Source organism: Triturus cristatus, chromosome 2_1 (assembly GCF_964204655.1).
Source record: "Triturus cristatus chromosome 2_1, aTriCri1.1, whole genome shotgun sequence".
Taxonomy (NCBI): Eukaryota; Metazoa; Chordata; class Amphibia; order Caudata; family Salamandridae; genus Triturus; species Triturus cristatus.
In genome coordinates, this window is record NC_140581.1 from 281,506,017 (window position 1) to 281,518,677 (window position 12,661).

The window sequence follows — 12,661 nt, forward strand, 5'->3', positions numbered from 1 at the left end:
GTTGATTTTCCTTGATAACTTAACCCCATTTCAATGTTCAAGTAGGGGCTTCTCTTCAACTACTTTCAAGGTGTTATAAAATGTGTGGCACTCCGTTGCTCTTCTTCAGAAGAGTTTTTGTGATCCAGGGGTTTAGATCTGAATGTGTAGCTGGTGCAGTGGTGCTGGAGCCCAGAGGGCCCTGATTATTGCCTCACATTTTAGGTCGAGCCTAGCAGCGCGCATGTGCTGCTCTGAGAGGCTTCTTGTAGCTACTCTGTGTGGGTCTGACTCCTCCCATGCATTGGATTGGCTTTAGCTTGTGTCTTTCTATAATGAAAGCATGCAAATCGCTAAAGGTGGGTGCATGTTCCACCACTTTAGAAATGTTCACTTCTACAGCGTTTTGCCTCGGGAGCGAGCAGCGGCGCCCAGGGCAGCATTGCTTTGACATCATCTTACCCCCCACTTCATCTGAGATCTAATGCTCCTTCACCCCACCGAATTACTACATGACTGTCAGAACATGCCATTGACTTGACTTATCTGGCAGACGTCTGGGAAACAAATAATTTTGCCTTTGTTTTGAAGATGCATTATTAATCACAGTCCTTAAAGATGCCCAGTCGGTAGAGTGCATTGGAATTTGCATCTTTTAACATTGTGCCTGTTGTGTTTTTTTCTTACTTTCCCAAGATCAAACCAGGTTATATAATTCCCATCACTCTTTTAATGTAAATACTGTTAGTGATAACCCTCATGAGCACTCAATAAACAAATGTTTATTACAGTAAAACCTGTCCTATTGGATTTGCCACTACTTGGAAAAAGTAGTATTAAAGGAATGCTTCCTGTATTAAATGCATAGGAGATTAAGAATTGAATGTGGCAAACAACGTAATGATAGTGTACTTTTCAGAGGTAAAATAGTCACTCATGCATACCTGGAAGGCGGATTAATAAACAAAGCATACACAAGGAGATGATGGACGGAGTGCTGAAACTTTTCAAACACTCACCCTCCAGTCACAGATCTAGGTTGAATCCATCATCATTCTTTAGCTCACTTTGCCACACCGGTTCAGACACAGCTATATGCAAATCAGTCTTGACCCTGTGCCTCATGGGAACAGTCCAGCCCGAACTGCAAAGCCATGTCTTCCCTGGAACGGAAACAAGCATCTAAAGAACGATGATGGATTAAACCCAAATCTGTGACTGGGGTGAGTGTCTGAAAAGTTTTAGTGCTCCGTCAATCATCTCCTTGTGTTTGCTTTGTTCGCCATAAGTTGGCAGGGTATGCCCAGACGTGGTTCCCTTGCTCACTTTGCTACTGGATTCAAGCTAGCCTGGCTGATGAGGGCTGTTAGCCCGAAACCGGTCCCAGGATGCTTGTTTCCGGTCCAGGGAAGACATGGCTTGGCAGTTCGGTCTGGACTGTTCCCATAAGGCACAGGGCCAAGACTGATTTGCATATAGCTGTGTCTGAACTGGGGTGTCAAAGTGAGCTAAAGAACGATGATGGATTAAACCCAGATCTGTGACTGGGGTGAGTGTCTGAAAAGTTTCAGTGCTCCGTCCATCTTCTCCTTGTGTTGGATTAATAATCAAAACATCCAATAACATGAAGTGAGCAAGTAATACTAATCTGGGCGGAGCCAAAGCCCAATATATGTATGTTTTAAGGAATTGGTAACAGTATATTTGCAAATAGATACGCTGTCCAGCCAGACGTAAAGACTCTCTTGTACGCTTCAACATGATTAAAGGAGAAATCAGATTAAAAATCTACTGTGATTTTTAAATTCATACCTAAATCTAAGCATTGCATTCTGGTGATCCGACTTAACTTATTTTCCTGCTATTTTCTCCGTACCATCTTTGTGTTCTTTATCACCTTTCCCAACAAAACTATACGATTCTTTCTCTCCCTAATCTGCGTTATTTGTTATTGTGTGGAAGAGGTGTGGCGCTGCCGCCAGGGCAACTGACTCTGGAATCTGGGGCTCACAGTTCGATCCCCGGCGCTGGTGGCAGATTAGCCCAGCACCATGTGACTGGGCAATAGCTTGCTTAATCTTCCTGATGGCCCCCAGCGCCTAGAGACCCTTACGGGTGATTGATTGCGCTTTAGAAATGTGGATTTTTATTAATATTATATTATTGTTTTGCACAACTTTCTTTAGAACGAAATTTGATAGCCTTCATACATTTAATTATTAAATAATAATCTGATTTGCAATAGGAAATTGTGTAAATTGCTGGTATATCAAATTGATATAATAAATTATGTATTGATTGTCTATTGCGTATCAGGTTGTGTGTGTGTTTATTCTCTACTGCCCTGCATTTAAAAATGAAAAATTAATGTAATGCCATTAATATTTTCCTATTATTTTCAGAGTGTTGTACGTTGCCTGTGGCACCCAAAACTGAATCAGATTATGGTTGGAACAGGGAATGGATTAGCTAAAGTATATTACGATCCTGTCAAGAGTCAAAGGTATTTATTTGTTATCCTAATGTTTGCCACCATGAATTACTGATGCAACACCTCTAGAAGGGTGTACTTTCTAGGAAAGAAAAGGTATGTTTGAGTGCTTGCAGAATGTCTTCCTGCACTAATGACCTACTTGTAATGCTGGTTTGTACTATACACCCATGAGTATAATCAGTTAGTTTGGTAGTTAGTCTTTGGGTTAAACTGAAGAAACATATCTATGCCCAGTGTGATGTTCTTTCTACTAGCCACCTTCTAATTTAGGCCCAGTCTGCTTGTGAACTAAGAGAAAAATCTGTTCTGTACATGCTTGACTCCAAACTTTCTTTACTGTGTGAAAAATGAAATTCTGCTAGAGACTTCTAACTTCTAACTGCAGGTTCTTCACCCTGTGAATATTCCCAGGCATCAGACTGGGCCTGGAAATGTTTGAAGCAATCCCCTCACGCATTAGTAGGTGGTGTCATGGGACTCTGCGATGGATCCGCCCTGCTGCAGGTATGGTGTTGGTGCCCCAAAATACGTACCACCTCTGCTTGCTGACCTCAGTTCTTTTATTTCTGCGCTGACGTGGATCTGGAGCTTCCAAATACTGTCGTACTCGACAGAAATCTTTTCCCTCTAAAACTTTACTCTGTGCAGCATTGGTGTTTAAACCGTGTCATGCCTGCAATCTACAGATGCCCATTACTTACATCCACAATGACAAGATTCAAAGTTGTGCGACCGCTGTACCAGGATAAGTAGGAAGGCCATTTGAAACCAAGAGACCAAACTTCCCATCGGTAAATTCAGGAAGTAGAAGTCACAACCATGATCTAGTTCTTGCTCCCCGGGTCGTTTCCGGCACCTGTTGAAGTCACAGGGTTAGGTAAAGCGAGTAAATCTAATTTAAAACATTTTAAAAATCCAAGCACAGATTCCTTTCATCCTGCCAATCCCATCATTCAGGGTTGCTTGAGGCTGCAGGCACCTCCAGACCATAAAGTGTATCTCTGCGCCCAGACCTGACACCTCCAGTGGCCCTGACCCAGCCCAACATCCAGCAGACGGCGATGCCACAACAGCTCCATGAGCTTCACCTAGCTATGGATAAAATATTTGATTCCTCACTGGGCCCCTCTGGAGCACATTCAGGCTCCATGGATCCCAGGTGGATGCCAGTCGGGTTCCTGCCGGTGGATCCTTCCCCATGACGATTGCTCCATTCAACCTCAACCTGACACCTGAACCTCTTTTGGATCTGGCCTCATGACCGGCTCTGACCCTGCCTTTGGCACCAATTCTACTGGATCAGAGACCGACACCACCCACTGCATCGAGACTGGTGCCATTGGTCACCCTAGCGACGCCAGACATGGATCCTATAGTTTTGCCTGATTCCAAAATGAATCTACCCAGACACTCAGAAACGGACTGTGCCCCACAAGACGATGATCATCTACAAAGGCTTTGCTTATCGCAATCATGGTTACATTTTGGAAAACCTTCAGGACACCAGTGGTCTAGACACTTCCTTTGACATTAGTCTGTACTCATCTAACCCGGCAAAAGCTACAGAGGATTATGCCACATTTTCCACGGTGATCAAGAGAGCAGCAGAATTTCTAGATCTCAAGTTGCCAATTACAGAGGCCAAACTAATGTGCGCACCAAAGTCCTCAACCCTGCACAAACAAACAAAGAACCCCTCCTGCCCTAAAGTGAGGCATTGATGGGCGTGCTGGTAGGCACCTAGACGAAGCCAGGACCTGGCTCCCCAGTAATTAGGTAAGTGGCAAGGTGGCATAGGCCTGCTTCAGGGACACAGATTTTCTACTTCAGCATCTCTTCCCGGAGGGCTTAGTGGGTCAGGCACCCACCAGCAGATGAAACTCGGATGCCTTCCCAACAACTCCCCCTGATAGCTTCAAGGCGAATTAAAAAATTTGCAAAACACATTTTTATCCACCAGCCTTGGCATAAGATCAGTTAATACATCTTGTCTCCTGGGCAGGTGTTCGCATGCACTGTGGGACAAAGTTGTAAAAGTTTTGCTAGCTATCTCCGATGACATCCAGTTCACATTGCAATGACTAATCTTGGACGGTAAGGATGGAGTGAAATACTCTAATCAGGGCAGTCCTGAACACAACCAACTGTGTGGGTAGGGCAGTTGGCACCAGTGTGGTGCTAAGGCATCATGCCTGTATACGCTCCACAGCTCTTATTCAGATGTCAAGCAATCCTTTACGGACATACCATTTGGCAATACTCACCTGTTTGAGGTAAAGGTGAACTCAGCCTTGGAAAGTTTCAAAGAGAGCAAGGTCACGTCTTGCTCTTTGAGCTCTGCATGCACACCATCTTCCCCACACCACTTGCCCCTTTCTAGGCTTTGGAAGGGGTTATCAGCAGAAGCACCAATATGGACCTCCGCAACAGCAGATTTCCCAATCCTTTTGTGGTAGAGGCATGGGGAATAGACTGCCATCTTCTGTCCCATCCTAGATTTTCACCCTAAGAACTTCAAGTTTAAAATTCTCATCATGGCCCTTGTTCTGTCTGCCCTGGATCCCGGTGACTGGATGGTGGTGCTCGATTAACTGGACACCTATTTTCACATCCCTTTCTGGCAGTTCCACAGACTCGGTCTGCGTTTTCAGGTAGGTTACAAGCATTTCCAGTTCTTAATGCTCCCTTTTGGCCTGACCAGTGCACCTCGGGTGATCACAAAATTTTGATGATGGTGGTCGTGGCTTACCTGTGGAGGTTGGGAATACCAGTCTACCCATACATCAGCATCTGGTTACTGAAGGCTGTCTCACCTCAGTCTTAAACCACCTTCAGATTATGGGCAACTCTTGACATTGCTGTTTTTTTTCCATCAATGTGCTAAGTCACACCTGACTTAATTGCGGATCCTTTTTATCGGAGCCATCCTGGATGCAGTGCTTTTTTGAGGCAGGACATTTGGGCTATGACCCTGGTGTTTCAATCTGCAGACTGACTTAGTGAGAATGTCTCTGAGGTATCTTCTCTTCTTGGCCTCCTGAATCGTGCTAATGGACCACACCAGATGGCACATGCAGGCTCTGCAGTGGGATCGGAGTTTTTGCCAAGGCACTCCATCAGACTCCATACTGATGTCAAAGGGGACTGTGAAAAACATACAGTGGTGGCTACTTGACTGCAGTTGGACTAGTGGCAGACCCCTCTCCCTACCCCACACATTACTAAAGGTCGTGATGGATGCATCTTTGCTGTGTTGGGAAGCTCATTTGGGAGCGGTGGAGATCAGAGGACTCTGGCCTCTGGCAGGAGCTCGGTTCCACATCTACGTACTGGAGTTCTGAGCGATTTGCTTGACACTGAAGGAATTGCTCCTGGCTTAGAGGGGGAAATGGGTAGAGGTGCTCACAGACAACATAACCGCCATGTGGCACTGCAACAAAAAGGGCATTGTGAGGTTGTGGGCCTCTGTCAGGAGGCTCTACATCTCTGGAAGTGGCTGAATGCTCATGACGTCTTCCTGATCGCACAATAAATGGCATGATCATTGTAAATGTCAAGAGCATTTCTACAGCACAACTGTTACTCCTAGAGTGTCCTGGCAATCTGCACAGACAGTAGAAAAACCAAGGGGGGGCAAGGAACAGAATCTGCTATTGGAAAAAAACTATTTTTTAAGCTTCTTTTGGAAGAGAAGAGTGGATGTGAAGCATCTCAATTCCAGGCGGAGATTATATCATAAAGACGGTCCAAAGAAGGAGAAGGAGAAGGACCTGCCGCCCCGTCCTGGATTTACAACTCCGAGGAATGTTAGCCAAAAAGAGTTTTGCTGAACGCAGACTTCTGGGAGTATTATATAAACATATTCTTGCTCTCAAGTACCCTGGGACTGTCCCATGCAATGCTCTGTGGATTAACAATAAGATCTTAAAGGTAAATCCTCTTCCTAACGCGAAGCCAGTGCAGTTCTCTGAGTAACGAAGATACATGGGCTCTGAGAGGTAGGCTGAGCACGGTGCGAGCGACTAAATTCTGAACCACCTGCAACCTACTAATAAAATAACCAGACAGTCCCAGATACAGTGTATTGCCATAGTGTAGTCTTGATGTATTCTGAGCGTGGACCGACAATTTTCTATCCGACAAAGACAGAAAGTGCAGAAACTTACTCAGCAGACGCAATATGCCAAAGCAGGTCCCTACCACTGCTTTCACTTGTGAGAGAAAGGAACGTTCACCATCGAACTTAATGTCTAGATTGTTTACAGAATTGATGTGGGTGAGTGGTGGGGGAGCATCCTTTGCCCAAAAGTTCTGTAAAGGCTCTTCTGATCTTAAATCAAACAAGAAGAGCTCAGTCATCCCCCATTACATTTAAGTTGGTGGAAAGAAAGTCATTGGGAAACTTTAGTGAAACAATTTCTGTTTTTTTTCACCCGGAAATACTTCATCTTATCCCCATGAAAATAGCAACTGGGTGTCATCACCATAAGAGACTACTTTAGCAACCAGTATCTCAGCCAAGCATGCCAGGGGAGCAAGATATATGTTAAATAGTGTAGGGCTCAGAGCAGTGCCCTGAGGCACTCCCACCTTGAGGTCCAGCAGAAAAAAGGAGGACGCCACACCTCTTGACCCCTATCTTGAAGGAAAGAGGCCAGCCATTTCACTGCCTTTCCTCTAATCTTGACAGACTGGAGGCAAGCCAGAAGAGTGTGGTGGGGGATCATATCAAATGCTGCTGACAAATCCAACATAATTCGGTATAGCTTTGCCACCAGCATCAAAGATACACCTGATGAAATTCATCATCTCCACCAGTGCTGTTTCTGTACTACAACTGCGGGGAAACCCGGATTGGTTTGGATGCAGCAAATTATTGCTTTCCAAGTATCGGGATAGCTGCTGATTAACATGTTTTTCGTGAACCTTTGAAAGGGCTGGTAGTAGCGAAATGGGCCTATAATTAGACTGTTTCCATGCCTTGAGAACAATAGCCACAGACAGTAAGGTATTAAGAAGATGGTTAGCAAGAGGGTTGATGGCCGCCTCCGCTCCGTGGGCCAAAAGATTCGTCGGGCATGGGTCAGATGGAGAGCCTGATTTAAGACTCCCAATAGCGGATAATGAGTCTTTCAGGGAGATCGGATCAAATATATCCAAGACAGAAGTAAGGATGGGAGTTTGATTGGCTTGGTGACGGATATCCAGTCTCTCCTCTCCCCGTCCTGGATATCAGAGATCTTGTCCTGGAAGTACTGAGCCAGTTGTTCACACCATCTTTGAATGCTAGGGCAGACTAAATCCGTTGCCATAGCCAGATCACAATTGGTAGTTACACTCAGAAGTGGTACAGGGCATCTTCCAGCAGTGGGGAGAACCCTGGCTAGATCTATTCACCACCACAGAGAACGCACAGTGTCAAAGCTTTTGCGTGTTGAGATTTCCACTCTGAGATACGCCTTTTAGCTTCATTTCGGCTCAGGACTCATATACTCTTTTATGCCTTTCCCTCTCCTGCCCAGAGGACTGAAAAAGATCAGAAGAGACTGGACTCAAGTTATCTTACTAGCCCAAAACTGTGCGAGGAGAGTGTGGTGCCCAGAACTCCTGGGCAGGAGCATTTGTCGTCTGATCCGGCTGCCTCGTCTGGAGATCCTCCTGACGCAGCAGCAGGGCCAGGTCCTGCCCCGAGTTTGAAAAATCAGAAAAACTCCCACACAACCTGTATTACTTCTCTGTAGGCTTGCTAGAGCTTTATGGGCTCACCATACTGCTATTGATGATTTTATTAGATTTTTAAAATGTATTCATAATTTTTCAATGTGAATTTCTGATTACACAAAGTTGAAATCACATATGTGAGACCACAAATTAATTGGTAGGGGATATAGTCAGATTCCCTGCGGCTCGCTTTGGAATGTCTCTAATGGCTCTCAAATATTCAAAGATGAAGCCAATACATTTTAAGTATTTCTGTGGCAAGTTCATCCAATAGATAGTGAAGGTTTCCAAAACTACAAACTGGTTGAAAACAGCAATATTTATATGGTCCAGAATTTTTTCTATGAGAATTTCTGATTACACGTAGTTAAAAACATATATGTGAGACCACAAATTAATCATTAATACAAATTGTGAGAAGTTGGCCTGATGTATGATGTCACTAGTTCTAGTGTACACCTTATATCAGTCCAAATACCCTTATGGTGATTGGTTGTAAAGTCAACCTTATAGACCAGCTATCCTAGTGGTAGCATGGACAAGAGCAGTCTTAGGCTAAACTCTGAATGGCATGTGAAGCCAGCTGTGATACCATATATAATCCCTTGAATACCAAATGAAAGGACACCACAACAGATATATATATAAAATAAAGTGTATTTATTCTAAGCAAACCCTCAGCACTCTTTATGAGATTAGAGGTAAGTACAACACAGTCTTATTTATGCATACATTAAGTCACACAGGTAAGTAATACAGTTAGGCCCTAGGGGCCACGCAAACCATATACTAAGTAAGTGGTATAAGAACCACTGTCACGGAAATAGTATAGGCCTAGGCCTAGCGAATCGCTGGGGCTACACTACACTAGCGTTAGTTAGGAAGTGGGAGGCCCACGGGATTCGTGTGCAGAGTGGAAACACTCACGCGTAATGCGTAAAAGTCAATAGCAATAGTACAGTTTAGAAAACGGTAGATTGGGGACACTTCCGGAGTAGCTAGGAAGTTGAGACTTGAAAACTAGACACTAGGATAGTCACTATCCTGATGAGCACCGGAGTACCCAAGTTACCTAGCCCACAGGCTGCGGGTGCATAGGGGTGAAGATGCGTCGTTTTCGTCGTCGACTCCTATGGATGCCTGAAGAAAGATGCTGACAGGCAGTCAGTGAAGAGTGTCCGGTGGATCCCAAGGCTGGGATCAAGAAGAAAGGAAACCTGCAAGCAGAAGGGACAGAGTCAAGGTCACTAGCCAGTGACCACTTGGAACCAGGAAGGAACCAGGCGATGTCGTGAAGATTTGCAGGTGAAGGTGAAGCTTGTCGCTGCAGCCAGGAGGACCAGGAAGCGTCGAGGACGACCAGGACCAGGAGGCGAGCTGTCCCACGAAGGCTCTTGCTGTCGGCGGCGTCGAAGTTGGACTAGGACTCACCAAGCCTTGGCAAGCGGAACCCACGAAGAACGAAGGACTTGCTTCTGGTGCAGACCAGGAAGGTCTGGGGTGCTTCTTCTTTGCAGAGAAGCGGGAGCCAGTCTGGAGGAGCCAAACCAGCGCAGAAGATTTCAGGGAGCGTCGTCACAAAGGCCACTAGCCAGCGGGCAAGCAACCGGACAGACGCGGCAAGCAGGAAAATGCTGAAGGGCCCCACGCAGGACTCGTGGAGTGTGGGGGGCTGATCTTCGGTGCAGATGGTGCTTGGGGTTGGGGCTTCTCAATCCCCGGTGCACAACTTCGAGGGTACCTCAGAAGCTGCGCTGTAAGTTACTAGCCACTTTTTCCAGGTAGCCGGTCCCACGTCGCTCGTCGCCTCCACGGATCTCAGCTCTGCTGCAGATGTGGATGAGGGTCGGAGAAGTCTGGAAGTCAAGGCTCTGGTCGGGCTCTGCAGTCGGTTCCTCGTAGAACGGTCGCAAAGCAAAGGGGTAGTCTCTTGATGGTGCCTGTTTGCACAGGGTAGCCACTCCTTGGCTACAAGGGAGATTCTTCAGTCTTCTTCTTTCGTCGAATGTCGAAGGTCCAGAGTTTCTGTTCAGTTTTGCAGGTTCAGGATAATCTAAAGTCTTGAGGCCCAACTCCCACTCTTATACTAATCTGGGGGGCTGGGATACCTGCTAGGTCACGCCTTATGGGTGGGACCTGGGAGGGGGTGGTTACACCCACTTCCCTTTGTCCAGTTTCGCGCCAGAGCTGGGGCTGGAGTGCCCCAGCGCCGGTTTGAACTGGACTATGCAAGGAACACCTTGTGTGCCCCAGGCATGTCTCATTCCTTTCAGCCCACCCTGCCCCAATACACTAAAGGCTGTCTGGGGAGGTGCTAGCACCTCCCCAAGCAGGAAACCTATTGTCCAGGCCTCCCTGGCTGGGATCACTCCCAGCTGCAGGAGGTCAGACTTGTGTCGTGGCAGCAACATCCATTTTGTGATGCTGAGGCTTTGGTCAGAGGCTAACAGTTGAAGTATGATTTTAACATGTCTTTCCCTCTAGAAGGGGGGAATAATATTCTCATGTCCAGAAATGGCATGGGGGTATTATTCCACAGTGTTAGACACCTTACACGACATGTTTCGATAAAGCCAAACCATAGTTACCATAACCGTCTAAGATTATAAGGCACTTTAAGAGTATATGGTAGGCTATATCATAGAACAGCTATAAGGACATGGTTCCGAAAGCTGCAGACAGGCTCAGCTCATGCTAGAGCACCATCTCACATGTTACCAAGCACTCTGCCTCCAGGATTGTTAAGGCCTGCCATAGGAGTGACTGATAGGTACACATGTGTCTATATGTAAGTTAGGTATAGGAATACTACACCTAAGCAAGGGGTGATTACACGACCTTGCCCCAGCTGAGTGATCAGCCAGTTGTGTCAAAATGGAAGGCCAGGCCAGGGGTGGCATAATACATGCTGCAGCCCCTGGTAGGCCTAGGGTACACCTATGCCCTGGGTACCAAGGGTACACTGTACAGGGGCCAATAAGGTGATCCTATCCAAATGGGTTATGCACCTAAAGTACATAGTATTAATTTAGAGAGAGAACAGCAGGGCTGTGGGTCTGATTAGCAGGCCCACAGCCACATCTAAGTCGAAAACCAGTAAAGCAAAAGCAAAAAGTGGGGGTGAACATAGAAAGCAGACCCTACTCTCCTACACAAATGTACAGTTCTTTCACATTGTAATACATCCGATAATTGTATTATCATAATAAAACAAATAGAAAACTATACATATGTGATAAAACATATACCAATCATGACATAAGGTATGCCCCCTATAGCCAACCACACATAACAATTTTAGCCTCATTCACACCAGCATGCTATTACACTCTCATCTCATACATGGCCTACCCAACCAATATTAACATACACCGATGATAATAATGGAGAGAACACTTCAGATAATATTTGTAATTGTGTTGTGGGTTGGGATTCAAACCATCCAGGTCAATGCACGTTTTGGTGGAATTTCTTAGTTGCATCCACCTTCATCAGGACCACCGATTTATCTGTTTTGAGGCGAGTGCTAGGGGATGTAGTCAGATTCCTTGCGGCTCGCTTTGGAATGTCTCTAATGGCTCACAAATATTCAAAGATGAAGCCAATACATTTTAAGTATTTCTGTGGCAAGTTCATCCAATAGATAGCGAAGGTGTCCAAAACTACAAACTGGTTGAAAACAGTGATATTTATATGGTCCAGAAATTATAAGCAGGACACCATATGCAGGGGCTGAAGCCTTGTTTGCTGAGTAGGGCTGTTTAAATTTAAGAGCCTCTCTACAAGTTGTGCCTTACCCGTGTCCGGCAGCGTCTTGCTTCAGATGCTCAACCTTTGCATCAAGTTTATCTAAAAATGTTTTGTTTTATCTTGAACTGTGCCATGCTGTGCCAGTGGAAGCTTATTTATTGGGCCTTTTGGCCTTTCTCGATTTTTTTTGACTGGATCAAAGTCATTACCCAAGGTAAGTATCTTCTTTTTCTTGTATACGTGATGAGAAAATTGTAAGGTTTATTTGAAATGGAGCTACTATGATAAGCAAGTAAAGGGGTTTATCTGATAGAGAATTCTAGCTGCAGGTTCCTTAACTTTTAATTCTCCACAGACACCAGTCTGGATCCGGCATATTTTTCAGCAGTACCTCTGCGCGCCAGGGGACGGCGTCGAACGGCTGCATGATGACGTCGTCTCCGGATATGATGTCAGTGGAGTCATACAAGTCCCTTCCGGCGCTCGGTCATCAGTTTCTTCTGTGAAAACTGCCATGCCAGAACGCTGAGCCACTCTAGAAACTGACTGTGGAAACACTGTGCCCCAAAACGATCAAAATCTTTTAAAAAAACACCAATTATGAACAACATGAAATGGTATGCCAATACCATCCATGGGGTTTAAGGTAAAAAACCCACATTAATAAACAATGCTTCAGCTATGCAAACCCTGCTTCCCGAAGCATAACCATCCCTA

At 45.5% G+C, this 12,661-nt stretch overlaps 1 protein-coding gene across 1 annotated transcript in view; it reads left to right on the top strand.

Moving 5' to 3' along the window:
• The window catches only part of WDR70 (WD repeat domain 70), a 1,822,964-nt gene that overhangs the window by 1,556,514 nt on the left and 253,789 nt on the right, over nucleotides 1–12,661 (top strand). The window contains exon 13 of the mRNA XM_085631103.1: nucleotides 2,382–2,482. Coding sequence (XP_085487229.1) covers nucleotides 2,382–2,482 — 101 coding nt within the window. The remainder of the gene's footprint in view (nucleotides 1–2,381; nucleotides 2,483–12,661) is intronic.